The sequence below is a fragment of the Amblyomma americanum genome, chromosome 2, assembly GCF_052857255.1.
Source record: "Amblyomma americanum isolate KBUSLIRL-KWMA chromosome 2, ASM5285725v1, whole genome shotgun sequence".
NCBI classification, from domain to species: domain Eukaryota; kingdom Metazoa; phylum Arthropoda; class Arachnida; order Ixodida; family Ixodidae; genus Amblyomma; species Amblyomma americanum.
The window spans coordinates 66430556-66446977 of NC_135498.1; the positions used below are offsets into that span (position 1 = coordinate 66430556).

The 16422-nt window shown below is 46.0% G+C and overlaps 1 protein-coding gene across 2 annotated transcripts in view; it reads right to left on the reverse strand.

Moving 5' to 3' along the window:
- Positions 1-5605: 5605 nt before the first annotated feature.
- LOC144121338 (histone-lysine N-methyltransferase SETD1-like) overlaps positions 5606-16422 on the reverse strand; it is a 37676-nt gene continuing 26859 nt past the window's right edge. Inside the window, exons 10-14 of one of the 2 annotated variants that reach the window (XM_077654516.1) lie at positions 14220-15220; positions 12080-12237; positions 9925-10053; positions 6942-7199; positions 5606-6348 (exon numbers count right to left, since the gene is read on the reverse strand). In XM_077654516.1, the coding sequence (XP_077510642.1) occupies positions 6175-6348; positions 6942-7199; positions 9925-10053; positions 12080-12237; positions 14220-15220 (1720 nt within the window). In that variant the 3' untranslated portion in view covers positions 5606-6174. The remainder of the gene's footprint in view (positions 6349-6941; positions 7200-9924; positions 10054-12079; positions 12238-14219; positions 15221-16422) is intronic. The other variant, XM_077654517.1, reaches the window with a different exon arrangement.

The following is a 16422-nucleotide window of genomic DNA, read 5'->3' on the forward strand; positions in this document are numbered from 1 at the left end:
CCTTCCAAATTTTACATAGATGTGAGTGCCGGGGTTTCCCAACCCGGCGCACCATCATCTGGGCCCCAGAACATGCGGGGATAGAGGGAAATAAGGTAGCGGACGCTACCGCCCGCGCGCTTAACGACCGGGCACCACCTGTACCGCTGCCTGATCCGTCTCCTGATTTCAATCCGGCTATTACTTTTCGGGCGATCTCTCTCCTGTATCAAACCGCTCACGTCCGATACCCACCCACCTGTAAGGCCCTACATTCAACCCGTCTTCAGCCCTGTCTACTCTCTCTGCTGTTCTCGCGCGACTCACACTATTACAACTACTGTAAATGAAGACGACCCAATCCCGGACATACACCTCCTAAATCTGTGGGCGGTTCATGGCACTCGTCACTAAGTTTATTGAGGGGCTTTACTCGTCACACCGATGACCCATCGGCTCTTCCCACTCTTCACCGCGCTACCGCACTTGCGCGGCGCTATGCAAAGCGGCTAGGCAGGCAACGCTGGGCTGGCTGTGCTGCACGGTGTAACGGTGTGCCCGCCTGTCCTCTACGCAGGGCAATCGTCATCTTAAATTTGGAGAGTGTTTCACAGCATGGAGCGCCCTTCTCAGGTTGCAGATTACACAGAGAGCATTCGCCTAGCGCTGATTGTAAATTAGGATGCATTTGCACAACAAGCGGCCCGTCAATTTTTTCCACACCATGACTGCACCTCTACGTCTCCTCCTGACTTATCGGTTACAGAGCCCTCCGATGGGATTACTTCTGACCTAACCATGGCAGAGCTGCTGGCCTCCATTGAACGCCTAAAAACTACCACTACTCCCGGGCACGATGGCGTACCTAACTCCTTATTCCGTAACTTGGAAGGGACGGCTTTGCAAACCGGGCTACTTCCAACTTTGGCCTTGGCCACTCCCAAAATTCGACTTTGGACGATCTGGACCAAAATCGATGCTTAACCTTAACTGAGCGTGCCCGACACGATGGCAACCTCCAATTTTGGCCTGGTCCATGACCAAAATTTGGCCCGGCCCACCTTGAAATTTGACCTTGGCCGATTTGGACCAAAATAGATGTCCAACCATAACTGATCGTGCCCGACACGATGGCCACTGCCAAATGTGGCCCGAGTCATTTCCAAATTTTGGCGCGAGTCACCCTCGAAAAACTAGTTCACGGCCTTTTGAGACTTAATTACGCCATTTCGTTGCTACGGCGTCGCTTGTGGGTCACAATTATTTTACCTCGCTTTCGCACGTCACACATCGGTTTAAGTGAAGTTAAACCACGGCTAATTTTTTAATGGTTCTGTGTAGGCCATATTAAAAATATATGATCCTTGATACTTTCAACGAAGCGCGTCATGCTCATGCCGGGAGAGTGGAAGTATTCTATTGTGGTTCCAATACCCAAGTAAGGTCCCTCAGCACTTTATCCAATTTCCCTTACGCCTACCATCTGCAAGCTTTATGAAAACATTCTAGCCGCACGCTTGTCGTGGTGTCTGGAATCCCATGATTGTTACCCAGATTCCCAAATTGGTTTCCGCCCACGAATTGGAACGGAGGACGGTCTTGCTACTTTGGCTGCTGACGTGCTTCACCACTCTCCCTAGAGTCACCTTGTTCGAACCATGATCGCCACAGACATAACAAACATCCTTCACTCTGCCATTTTTGCCTCCCTTCAAACTCTTGGTTTCTCTCACTGGTTTCTCCTCTCCATTCACGCCTTTTTATCAAATAGAACCTTCAGTGTGTGTGTCCACGGAAATACCTTTGGTAACTTCACTTCCAATAGAGGAGTGCCCCAGGGCTCCGTTCTCGCCCCCACATTATTTAATGTGGCTTTTATTCCTCTTGTTCGAGCCCTAGAGACCATCCCTTCTATCCGTGTGCTTGCATATGCCAATGATATAACCTTGTGGTGCAGTCATCCAGATGCGTCTATCCATCAGCCGGTCCTCCAGCACGTACTGGATGTACTGACATCTCGCCTCCCGCCTCTGGGTCTCTCCTCTACTAAATCATGTTTCATTCGCATTGGTAATAAAGCCGCCTTACGGAAAGCTCCCCCTTTAATTTTTACGATAGATAATTCCCCGATTCCTCAGGTAGAAACTGTTCGTATCATTGGCCTTCTCCTTCATACATCTGGGACTGGCACCCCAAGGCTGACACCCACCTGTAAATCGGCTCGCGCTACTCTAGGTCTGATTCGTCGCATAGCTATATATGCGCTGTGGTGGCGCGTGTGCGGTCGTATACGGTCCGCCAGCTTGTGTGCTCTATCCTTCAGCCACGGATAGTACATCAAGCACAATTTCAACGTCTCACCTGCAGACGTGGGACTCCCTTGAAGCTATCAATCGTGAGGCTATGCGCGCCGTAACATATCTGCCTCATTTAACACCCATACCTGTGCTACAGGAGTTCACCCAACGGGTGGCAAACAAAGGTCGAAAACAGTCCCTCCAACTTCATCGTTTAAAGACATTTCCTCCGTGGTCATACTGCCAGCTCACAGACAATCGCCCCACTGTTTTCGTCGGTATCAGCCGCGTATACATCTGCCTGAAGGGTTGTACACGGATGCATTACATACTGCAGAGAGGGGAGTTACTGCTGTGTGTGTGTGGGGGGGGGAGGGAGGTGTGGTATAGTCCCTCCCATCCGCATCGCAACTCTCACGCAGCGTATACCGCGGATACGTGCACTCCCCTGGCATTGGAACTTCAAGCCATTTACAATGCCATTGCTTCCCTTCCGCTCGTTCCCAAATTCAATGCAGTTCATATTTACACCAACTCCCTCACCGCCCTTAAACAACTTAAGGCTGTTCGATGCATATTCCAGATTACACAATCAATTCATGTGCTCTGCGCAAAGTACAAATGTCCTGTGTGCATACACTGTGTTCACGGCCATGCTCAGGATCCACAACATTCAAGCGGATGTTATGACTCACCTCGACACATCAGGCAACCCGCCACCTTTCATTCTTCCCCCAGATTCGTTCCTGTCCCATGTTTCCGATTCCGAAGTTCTGCGCCAGTGAACACGCGCTCTATTTCCTCCGTGTTCACACCCTCTCCCCCGTAGTCTTACTCGTCATGAGGAGGTATCCGTGCGCTGGATTCGGGCAGAGGCAGCTCTGGCACCATCTGTCCGTCATCGGTGGCGGGCAAAAGATCTGCCAGCAACTGACAGGTGCCCTCACTGTGGCGCTGCACCGGACATTTGTGATGTGCGACACTCGTTGTGGACGTGCCCAGCGACGGCTATTAGAAAACGGCTCCTGTGGGAAGTGGGTGTGAGGTGGAACCGCGAACGTGACTATGTGAAGTGGACTATGAACAGTCACTTCATCGGCAACCTCTGCAACTACCTTAACGCAACAGGTCTTCACTCCTTTGCCGCCGCGGTGGCTGAGTGGTTATGGCGTTCGGCTGCTGGCCCGAAAGACGCGGGTTCGATCATGGCCGCGGCGGTCGAATATCGATGGAGGCGAAATTCTAGAGGCCCGTGTGCTGTGCGATGTCAGTGCACGTTAAAGAACCCCAGGTGGTCGAAATTTCCGGAGCCCTTCACTACGGTGTCCCTCATAGCCCGAGTTGCTTTGGGACGTTAAACCCCCATAATCTATCCTTCTATCTCCCGCATTCCTGGCACTTTTTTTTCAACTTATGCCTCATAGCACACTTTTCAAATAAAACTTTCTTCTCTCACTACTTCCTGTATCCCTTCTTGTACAGGGCAGTCTGGGTGTCCACCGAGATGCGAGACAGTTACTGCACAATTTCATTTCCTCAATAAATACACGAAACCATTCAGCGGTTCAACACTGCTGCCAGACATCGCTAATTGGTGACCAAAAAGTCACTGCTTACTTACGAGATCTACTCAATGTGTATATGGTGCAGACTTGTTCAGAATGCGTTACAATAAATTACATTTTCTTGAAAATATTTAACGTTTCGGTAATCCAATTCATTTCTTCAGTAATCAAATTGCTAAAATGTAGCATTTTTTTTACCATAAACAAGTTGTAACCGGTGGTATATAATTTTGAGAACCTGAACTCTGTGGCGAAGACTGCTGTAGCACGGAATCGAATCATGTCACAGCAACAGCAATCGATTTGCAGAGAAGCCGCTCGCACTCAAGAATGTCCAAGCAAGGAAGCCGCCTGCATTTGACTAGCCCAGTGTTCCGCGCTTCGCTTTTCCCATTTCACCACAATGGCGTAACGGAATGTCGTGTTAAATGTACTTGGGATTTGTCCTCAGCGCGAATAACAGCAAAGCGCAGCACTTTGCATAACTTCCGAGGAGGTTCGCAAGGTTATCTCACGTTATAACAATGCATACTCTCAGTCGCCATTGAGGCGTTCGCAAGAAAACGTGGAGAAAATGACAAAGAAAACTTCAAAAACTGCAGGCGAAATGGTCAATGTCTGTACTGCAAAAGGCTATAGACCAAGCAAGCCCGCACCAGCTTATTCTCTTCTGTGCATACTGGTGCTATGCTTAGAAACGATGGATGACAACATAATAGTGATCGATGACTTTCCTGCAGATATCAATTTTCATGGACTGCAATTAATTATTTTGAGCATTTCACAGTTACATTTCAGGTGAGGTAATCGAAACTGTAGTCGCTTGTTTTCTGTAATGTGCACAAGGCTACTATGGGGTAAACATGGGCCTTATATAATGTTTGTTCTTTATGAAGTGCAATTTGTTACAGCCTATTGAGAGGTCATTTAGAGTTAATAATTGCAAAAGTCCCGCAAGAACACAATTGGCTGGCAATCAAACTTCAACTGAAGGAACTACTACTCACTAGCAAAACCGATGCCCTCAATGTAACGATACCTTCTGCTGGCAAGATTTATACAGTAGAGCCATGCTGTTTCGTTCCTGGGTGCTGGGCTGCTACGTTTTCGTGAGCCAATGTCTTTCAAGCACTGTGGCAGTGTTCCCGCATGCTACGTCGCAAGTGTCACTCCACGATAGTATTTTTTCCCTGCCGACATTTTGATAGACTATGTTCAGCATGCATGGAACAGGCAATGGACGACCGGCCAAACGTTCCATTGACGGCTTCCAGCGACGTTTCTTGCTGCGGCTTTTGGCGCAGTTCCACCGCCGGGTGCGAGTGCGAACGGTCCAAGACGCAAAAACGAAACTATGCTGCGCAGGCAGCGCTTTACCAGCTTTACGATACACAGTTGCACTGGCCGGCTGCGAGGCATGCTTCCGTCATCCGCACTCACCCTGGCGCCTGCAACTTACAAAGGAAACTTCTAGGTTCCAATATACGAGGACTGTGTAAGATTAAAACGACTCCCACGAAAACGGCTCAGAATTTACGGACATGTGCCCAAACTTCGCCCGCACCGCGCGTGCTCCCAGACTTCGCTGCTGCCTCTCTTCCAATAACGGCTGATTAAGCAGACCGAGAGCCATTGCAGAACCTTTAAAAATTTCTTTGCATCAAACGATCGCGGTAGCCACACAAAGCCTTGCAAAATCCAGAAAAGCATGTTGCCCTCATTAGAAGTAGTAAAAAAAAACATCGGGAGACAAGGCACATTTGGTTCACGCCCGCTTCTCAGCTACCAGGTTTCTCCTAGCTGGCACGTTTTCGTTTTTATTTCGCGGTCCTGTGAAAAACGCAACAATGGGGTTATAGTGCATTAACCAAGCTCGCTCTCTGCTGAAAAAAACGCGCCAACATTCTGAACTACCAGCTAAGAGCCTCTTACAACAAAGCTGATAATATTGTAACCTATTGAACACATCAGTGAAGTACAACTGGAACCGACAAACCAGCCTCGATCTAAGGCAATAACCATACCTCAGCCCATTTTATACAAATGGCTGCATTCCATTTATTACAAGTGTTCAGGCATAATCCAATGTACAAAGCGAAAACAGGGGCAAAAAAATAGTGTGAGTCAAAGAGCTTCAGTACATGATTTCCTTTTATGTACAATATGAAGTTGCTGTGTGTCACCATGCGGGGAGGAACTGTACAATGCGCACACAGGGAGCGGGAAGAGCCGGAGATGGAGGGCCACAATATTGCCATGCTCCTGCCTTCCCAACACGACTGAAATGATAAGTCCAATCTGTACACTATACACAATGCCAGCACAGGCAAGAGTCAGTTCAAGAAGCCCCTACACTGGGGTGCTCCACACAGGCATGAAATTTTCTCATCCTCGAGCGGGAACTTGTAGTCATATGTAATCTCCTCGTTGACGTTGATGGGTTGCCTCGAGTAGATGACAATCTTCTTCTGTCCTTCCACCGTAATTACCTTCGCATAGCAGTTTGGCTGGACGAAAACAAAAGAGAGAACTACTGTTAGACTCGCAAAAATTAAGCACAAAACAACAGAGTTCACCTGTCAGCTTAACCAACCCAAGCATTTGGGCAAACTAAAATATAAAGGAAAGGTTGACTGTCAAAATATAGGTAGCAAGTGTAATGGCAAAATATTACCGCCTAGTTCAGTGGATTGGCAGTATACTCAACAGGAAGTCTAAGCACGGTACTAGACGTATTTTAGGTGGAATGACGGGGCTTCTGGAAGCACCAAACTTTGGTCTCTACTTTGCTCGTCCAAGCGAGATGCCACTGCAGTGATGGCAGCCATCTGTGTTCATTGCCAGGCCTGCTTCACATTGTTCTGTAAGGGTGATGCTAAGAATTCTGGCATTGCAGACATGTTAGGCCAATAATGTTAACCTTAATAATAATGTCACAATCGGTGAACATGTTAGTTGCATAATACGCAATTATGACACTTATTTTGAGCACGAAATTGCTGTTGTTGCTCTACAAGTGAGCCACGAGTGAACTAGCTTTCCAAGTGATGCAAAAGAGAGAAAGAGAATAATATCTCCAAACAGTATGCACAGCACTCACGTTGCAGCTGTGGTTGATAAAGCGGGCCAGGTTGCCGCACTTGGTGGCGTCGATGATGGTTTCGACGTCTACCCGGAACAGGTACGAGCTACCGATGCCGATCTGCGTGTAGTACTGCTCCCGCCGGTCAGCCATGATGGGGCGCACCATCTGGCCCACATACTCTATGACCATCTCGTCAGCCGCGATGGGCTCCAGGGCAAACAGGCCCCAGTCGTGGATCCGGCTCTTGGCAAACTTGAGCTGCTTCTTCCGGAACTGAAAGCAGAAAGTGCAGAAGCAACAGTCGTGAGTGACAAGTAAGAGAAAAAGGTCCTACGTTAAAAGGACACTGAGATCATATTGAAGTTGGCCAGTGCCAATAGATTAAAGCACTCTAAGGACAAAGAGGTTAATTTCACTGACACTGGAGCTTCTATAAACTAGAAAAGGAGAAAAATTGAGAAATATCACTGCCATCAGCCATTTACCACGGAAATTGCAAAAAAAATTTTTCCCACACAGATCTCTGAGGTTAGGCTGCAATGCCATTCAATTCCAAGCAGTGATTACAGAGCCCTTTTTGGTCCTGACATCACAATTTTGAATAAAGTAGCAGGAAAAAAATTTTCCATCTCTAAATCCAATTTGCTCAGCAAAAACTTCATTTTTGCTGTAAAAAATAAACAGCAACATAGATAAAAAAGTCAATCAACAATCAATTTTTAGAGAATAAAAATTACCACGAGCATTTAACCCATTCACTTCCAAAGACAGCGGTTCACCATCCAGCGATGAAAGGACCACAGTAAAGGCGCAAAAAGAGCCATCCGCCAGGAAAAATGTTTGCTGTACCAGCAAAAGGTAACAAGTGGTACCACATTCAAGGCTTTCTTTGTTTTAGTTAGCACTGTCTACGCCAGATGGCAATAGTTGTCCACTAGATTCGCAAATATTCAAGCAGAGAAAGACTTTTCAGCCCGCCAATTTTCAAAGAACATCGCGTTGAGGAGAGGCCAGAGTATCACGGATGCCAAGATTCACGTGCTTCTGTTTGCCAGTGACTCCAGTGTTTGCCAGTGATTTGGACTGCGATGAGCCGGATGATATAGAAGGCTTGGAAAGCAGCAATTGTGACAGTGATGGCTGCGGTTAAGAGTTTGGCTCGGACAATGAGTCTACCTTACCTGACTTAAATTCAGCTCCGCCAAAGGCTATCACAGAAGATACACCAAAGGATACTGACAATTTTTTTTATGTGATGGGTTTGCCTGTTTCTAACAGCTACGTCCACTACAAGAAAGCAACCAGAAAAAAATGTATGCAAATTAGAAGGTTGATCCAGTGTATCAGGCCGTCGAAGGGACTGTGTTGCCTGGATACAAGCAGAGAGGTAAACCAGCTGTAGCTCCGTCTCCAATGCAAATGCAATATTGCACTTCACATGCTTGAGTGCTTCAAGATTCTTCACGCATGAAAACATGTCCAGATCTTGTTGGTGTGCACATGTACTGGTTGCCAAATAAAACAAAACCTGTTCCGCTGTGACATTTGTAGCATGAGATATTGCTGATTCTTTCAAGCGATCCGGGTCTCACTGCACACTCAAAAAGACAGCGCAGAATGCTGCGTGGGGAACAAAGACGAAAGGGCGGAAGCAAATGGGTTAAGGAACTCGCGTGCGAGTAATGCAAAAGCAGTGCAGTGTTATTCCAATTATATTCTAATTCTATTCTATTCCTTTGTAGTTGGTGGGGCTGTAAGTACTAGTACTGACTATTACTGATTAACATTTTTCCTTGAAGTGATATCCCTAACCTTAGTTCTGTATTGTACTGTTAAATTGTTTACTTTGATGAGTATATTGTCAAATATTTTTCTGAATAATTCTGTTGTGTCTGCCAGATATTGAACCAACTTTTTATTAAACCTGCCACTAGCCTTTGGCTATGGGCCCAAGAAGTTGTTTTGTATTTCATATCCTATATAAGCAAATAAATAAATGTTCAAAAATAAAGTATTAAAATATAATAAAGAAATAAAAGTTGAGCAAGATAAACTTAAGTGCTGGATTTATCTGAAAGAAAGATGGGTGTCACTGTTAGGCATTGCACACTCACACAAAATTATTCAGATGCGAACACAATTGCCACTATGTAAATAATTACACACAGCAACCAAGAGGGTTCAAAGAGTTGAGGACAACATCAAAGGATCGTAATTTCTACCCTTCAATAAGAGCTGTTATTTCATCCTCACACAAAAAGTGGTATGTAAAAGCTAAAAAGGTGGCATATTTCTTTATATCACGGGATGGTCCACCACACATCCCTCACATCCCTGCCACATCAGCAACCAGCCAAATGTGCCAATATCAGTCTTGAAACCAAAAACATGAAGTATGAAAAGAATTCGGCCTGTGACCATGACACAGTGGGGATTCTGGCGACAATGTCAAGATGCAAAAATGATTACCCTCACAAAACAAACATGCAAGCAAACACACCAATACCAAACAACGTTACAAAACCATGCAGTGATATACAGTCATTCCCGGATATATCAAATTACTGTTGGTATGAAACAGTCAAAATATTCTCTCTAAAATTCCATGCCAAGAGAACACTACTGTGTGTTTATCGAACTTCCACGCAATATGCACCCCAAGCACAGAGTGTTGGCATGTGAACTACACATCACTGACGCGATGAAAGACGGTTGTGAAGCATGCACCATGAGTACCAAGTTGTTTCACGCGTCGTTAACTAAATTCTGCTAGCCGTAAACAGGTTTGTGTGAACACATTTCTCATTCATTCTTTTATTATATGAATTTCAGGTGATAGGAATATTTTGCAACCCTGTGAGATTCGTACTGTTGAGATTCTACTGTGTACACTACAAGTGTGCTTCAAAACTGAAAGGTTGTTAGAAATGACTGCACTCCACTATTTCATTTGTGATGAAGGAAACATTGCACAACATTATCAACTCCACAATCTCACCTTGAGTTGGTTGAACTTGAGCAAGTCACTAATCACTTCTGCTTCTCCAAAAGAGGTCAGCAACCTTCGCTGATTGGACCGTGCTTCCCTGCTTGACTGAGCGGCAAGGCGAGCTTTGCTTGTTGGGTCCTGCATAGCGAATGAGACACAACAAGAAGGATTAACCTGTAATCACAATAAGCCAAGACAAGTCCTAGCATCAGCACTGGCAACTAACAACATGTTCTACAGCCATGAGAGATATTAAAAGTGGCAGCAGACTCCAAAATGTTTTGAGTGATTATGGCCTTCTCTAGCAGAACAAACCAATTTCGGAGTAAACCAAGCACTTTGAATGCAGTGCTTCAGCCAGTGGAGTGTTGAGACAACTCTAGAAAAATTTGCGAAATTTTAAACAGTTGGAAGTGCAAACACAAATTATCTCTCCTAAAAAAAAAAAGAAGTGATCTCAAAACAGTGAGCGTTGAATGTCAGTAGAAGGCCTGGTCAGTTATTTGGCTGCTAAGGCTACTCCTGCATGCCTTTTTACTATAACCTTGAGAACAGGCCATCAAAAACAAAAACAAAGAAGTGTCTATTAACCGTACACAAGACAACCTAGCCTCAGAGACAGTACACTCTGCTTATTTAGGCTTCTAAGTATGCAACCAGCTGCAAAATAATAAATGCGCACCAAAACTGCAAATTACTGCAAACTTGGAAGAGAAACCAAAAAATCACAACAAAAAATTCCATACCAACAGAAAAGAACAAAAAAAATTAAAGTGGCTACATTAGATTCGAACTGAGTAGCACCCCTGTATGAGGTGGGACACTGCTCTACCATGCCACAGCAAGAACCTATGTGGCCACATCTGACAGTGTTAAAATCGATTGCCATGTACGGCCCGCTTGCTTCTTGTAAAGCAGCTATAGTCACGATACTCTGACACCTAAGGTCAATGATTCCCTACATCCAGTCTTACACACCGCACTCCACACACAGCACTACAGTTTGCAGACGTCATGCTCCACACTTACACAAAGTGGAACACAAGAAAGTGCAAACTTCACAAGAAGTCTGCTGCTACTTGCTGTCAATGCACAGTGCTTTGTTTTGCCAAAACCATGCATCAATAAAGATTACAGGCATGCTGAGACAGCCACTAGTATATGCAAAAAAGAAAGCTTAGCCAAGTTATGGATGCTGCCTCTACAGTGTGTGTGCAGTACACCAAACATGCACATGCAATTCATGAGCCACTAGTGCATTGTCTCTGAGAGAATGTTTTTGATGCTGTTGACTGTTGCTAATGTGTTTGTATTTCGTTCCTTTTTGTCCTCTCCTGCCCCAGTCACATAGAGACTGCAGTACGTTGAAAAAAAAAAAAAATGACATGATGCTCTGGCCTTGTGTATCTTCACACCACCGTTAGATTATACTTGTAGAGAAAATAATATGCACCACAACTGGCAAGGACTGGACAGTATAACAATTCTGAAACCAATTCCATTCCATTTTTGCATTTTCTGCCCTTCGTCACTTGCTGAAGTGATGCCATGCAACGCATCCACTCTTCATTATTGGTTCAAGTCCAGCATCAGTGGGGCATGGCTTCTCTTCAGCCAATCGCAAAGGGTTCGAAATATTAAAATGAAAAGGAATCATTATCCGGATTTGTCTGCATTATAATACCACAAAAGAACAAGGTGCACTGGAGGTGTGTTCTAAAACTCTGATGCCTACTTCCTATTGCAGCGGCCAATGAGGCCTTGGACTGAGGACAGCAACATATCACAGTCAATAAAATTTTTTCCTCCTCCTCCTCCTCCTCCTGAGGAAGTAGGAGGAGGAGGGAAAAAAAAAGAGGCCTAACAAACTGAGTTATTAGCATAATGGCTCCTCCGAACTACAAGAAATGAGTCAAAAGAAGTACAGAGACAGTAAGAGTAGTGCTGTAGTGTCACGACGTGGACACACAAGGGACCCAGCAGAAATTGAACAATTAATCATCAGGGAGGGAGGAATCTTTTTTCATCTGCAATCTAGACACATTCCCTTAAAAATATGAAAATTCTCCTCCTATTATAGGCAATAATTTATAACCAATGGGTTAATCGAGGCTCACACTAAGTGAGCACAGTATGCAGTTAGCAGATGCACAAAGCGGCTTGCCTGTGTCTCCAGCTGAGGTATGGCACTGCCAGACTGCTTGAAACGAGCCTTCTCCTTGACGTCCATCTTGTAGTACCCTTCGCTGCGTGCACAGCCCGTCAAGTGGACACGGGCCTCGTCCTTCTTCTTCTTCTTGCTCGGATTCGGTATGTTGGTTGGTGCACAGAATGGTTAAGGGGCACAAACATGACACGCCTGCTTCGAGTCCAAAATGACGCCATGTCACTTTGCACATACAGGTAGTGGCAATCATGAGAGGGAGCACATTGTGAACAATTTGCTGTCCCCATAGGTAGGGGGACAAGCAAATCTTTTCTGCAAGTTCAACACAGGAATAATAAAATTCAGCCTTGTAAAAAAACAAATTGCTCCTCTCACCTTAATGTTGCCCATACATGCTTCAATCTAAGTACATTGAAAAATCGTGCACTGACACATTGTAATGACATGAGAGAGGCAATGCTGTGTGGACAGAATGCAATGATGAAATGGAGTTTCTGCAAAGAACATTAAATGTCAAAGGCCAAGTGATATCCCATGCACTACACAGAAGTTCTCGAAACACTGCAGCGAATATCAGTGTATGAATGCGTTAGCCTCTGATTCACACCCTGAAATGCCACATATAGGTATGTGCAAGGAGCGGCCTGGCAAGGGTGCACGAGTTCTTCAAAGTTAGTTTTGTTGGAGTCAGATAGCCAAGCACAAGTCCCCTTAAATTCATGTATCTGAACCAGAACTGTGAATTTTCTACGCTACATGGGCACTGCAAGTAACAGTACACGTTAAAGTAACACATGCTACACACAAGAGGCATACAGAAAACATGGCTGCCAATCAGTACGAAAAGAAGAAAAATAAGGCTGAAAAAAAAATTGATTAATTGTGTCTTCCTTAGCAAAGTAGTCCAAGGACGGACTACCTGTTCTTGGTTCAAAGTTTTCATCATGCACACAATCATTAGGAGGCCTGCATTTTCATGAAGGTGTTGCTTCATCCCCACAAATGCCAAAACATGTGCCACCACATTGGTACCACTTGTATTCAACAGCTTTATTATGGTCAGAGCCTGCTACCCTCAAGACAAGTAATCATAATTGGCCCAACTAGTATGTCCAAAGGCCTCTCCTACTCGTCTTCAAGTAACCCTGTTCTGGGCCAAAAGCAGCCGCTTTTTATCCCCCCAAAATTCACAATTTCATCCTGCCCACTTGACTCAATGCTGCCCCCTCGTCTCGCAATACGTGCCTAATGGCAAATGTCAACGCAGAAAACCCAGAAGCTACACAGCCATTCTGTATGCATGCTGGTAGAGGGTGCAAGCCTTCAGCTATAAAAATGCCATGATACTACAACTCTATGAGAAGTTTTAATTGGGCTTTTTGGTGTATTGTGCCAACAATGCAAAAACAGCACAAAAGGCAAAGGCAAAGAAACAAATAACGTAGAAGAACTGTGTCATAACTTGCTGGCTTTTTCCTTACTAGTTTGTTCATCATCTGTGCCATTTTGCCATTTTTGTCCCCATAACCCTGCATCCTATCTTTTTTTCTGTGGGCGTGTCCAAGTGAGGGACAATTGCAATAAGGAAGAAATGAACACCTTAACTACAGTAAAACTTCGTTAAATTGACCACTTCAAATTCGGAAAACTAGACAATTCAGACACCCAGTTTAGTGTTGGAATTTTTCAGTTTAAGGTACTCACTGACAGGCATGGCACCTAAGCACCTGGATTGTGTGTGTCATACTGACTTGTGAGCACACGGTCATGTGCAACCGTGATAAGGCTTATCACTGCATGCCAGTATATAAGGAAGCGGAAATAAAGACCGCGGTTCTTAGCGCCTCATCTGTCAACTGGCTTGTCTATGTCTGCTCCAGAGTCTCCTGAGTCGTGCCACTCCCTTGATGCGATAGATTGTTTTTCAGGTGCCTTGGAGAATTTTGCGCTCAACAGTATACTATTGCTGAAACCTTCCTCCCATCTTTAAGAATAACCAAAGCAGTTCAAACTCACAGAATGCCCATAAGACAGCTGGCAGTTACTGAAGGGCTATCAGTACACACCACAAGAAGTCTTCTCATAAGAAAATTTAGCAAACAGATCCAAGCACCAGTCAGGCAGCAGCAAAGGATATGTGGATGGTCGACCCAGTGCGTGTCGTTGAGCCAATACCCCTGCACTTCATCCTGTAGCATGGCATCATAGCTCCGCTTGAGGTACTGCACATCTTCTGAGTCCACTCCTGTCCTGAGGAACTCGTACAGAATGTTCATCTCCTCCACCACATTGCGCCGAGCAAACGCCACCTCCCGCGACAGCTTTTCAATTGGCTCAAGCGGCACATCAAACATGAGCTGGTCGCAGATGGACTCTTCTTTGGACTTTCGCTTCTTCCTCTGTTTCGTCTTGGTAGGCGGAGGAATAGCAGCAGGAGGCGGTGACAACTGCCGCTCCGTCGGCGCCGTGATTGCAGCGGCCGCGGCAACGGACGGAGGTGCCGAAGCATACTCGTGATCGCCAGCAACTGCCTCCGGCGGGGCCCCCGTTTGTTGGGGCAGGCAGTAACAGTGATCCGAAATGAGGTAGCTGGGCTTGTTGGCGTCCTCCTCCATCTCCTCCTGCTTCTCCTCCACCTTTTCCAGCATTCCTTTCAACACATCCGCCTTAGGCAGCAGTGGCTTTGGCGCTTCACCATTCACGAGAGGTTCTTCCTTCACCTTCTCCTCCACTTTCACCGGTGGCAACGCAGGTGCCTTCGCGTCCGTCTTGTCGGTGACGCCTTCGGGGGGTGCAAAGCCAGCAGCAAGGGCCATGAGTGCTTCAGATGCCTCATACTCAAGGTTGCATGGCGGCAGGTCGTCTAGAATATCCTTGTCATCAACCACAGGCAGCTCTGCTGCACTGGGTGCAACAGGCCTGGAATCTTTGGCAGTGTCCTCTTCCCTCTCATCTTCAGCGGGCAATTCTCGTTCTTCCTGATTTGCCTCTTCTTCTTCTTCCCGTTCATCGAACAGAGGGGTGGGAGGGAGCTCAATGTCTTCGAGATCAGATACTTCGTCCTTGAGGTGTCCTTCAAGTGCAGGCATCGAAGAAGCCTCTGCAGCTGTTGAAGCTTGCTGCTCCAGTGGTTCTTTGCTGTAAAGAGCATAAAACAGGTAGGCACTAAAGATGCATCCTGGTATTGTCCGCCTCTTTATTTCATGTTATATCACTGTGTTCCTTGTACCACAAAATGAACAAGGTGTGGCAGGAGAGACTCAGTTGGCTAGCCAACATATTGATAAGAGGATTTGTTCATTTTGTGTTATCGAGAATACCATTTTCCCGGCTTTCTCTGTATTGTGGATTCTACTTAGCAGTGTTGAAGCATAAGCTACCACACGCTACACTAACAAGATTATAGCTAAAAATAACTCAATTAGTAAAGGCGCATTTTCCCGTTAATGTTATACATATGGGTTGGACAGTACGGTTTTTATTTTTTGAAAATTCAGCAAACTTTTTTTGTTGTTTATTTCAGAACACAGCTTTCATTTACAGCTCAGCCCATTTATAACGTAACCACTTATAATGCGGGACCGCATAGTATGTGGCTTTTTGTGAAAACCGCTTCACTTCCCATAGAATTCAATGTATTGGCGTACTGCTTAATACGCGACAGCGCGTAACCGAAGACCACGTACAGTGCGGTCTCTTGAAAGCCTGGCGGCCCGCGTACCGGCACGGGCCCGTGAGTACCGGCGGGCGCTAGGAGCGTGCTTCCCACATTGCGCAAGAGGGTGGCAACAGGCGGGGCGGGGGAGCGTTGTCAGCGTAGTTCAACGCAAGGCTGAAGGCAGGAGAGGATGAAAAAAAAAAACAGTCCAAAAGCAGGCATTTTTCCTCTCTCTCCGATGCACCTCCTTTGGGCACACTGATTGGACAAAACTGGGAAGCACGTGATGGCACGTCCAGACGAGCCGAATTGGCATGACGCTGCAAGCACTGCTCCTACCACGCGCATGTGCGGCAGTGTCTTGTCACGCCCTTGTCATGCCCGAGCCCATAAGCGCGAGTGTCATCGCATGTAGCAAAAAGCTGACAACGTAGGCAAGTCAGCTGACAACGTAAGCAAGTTTACCAGCCTCGGCTGTGTGCAGTTCCGATGGTGTCAGCGCCTCTGAAAGCCAGGAAACGGCAAGCTCTCGAAACCAAGCAGAGCATTGTGAGGCACTCGAGAGTGGTTTGAAAAAGGTTACGGTGGCAAAAAAGTACGGTGTTACCAATGCTACTGTGTCTGCCATTGGAAGAACAGCGACGAGTTGCGACAACAGCTGCAGGAAGACTCCCCTTTGCTT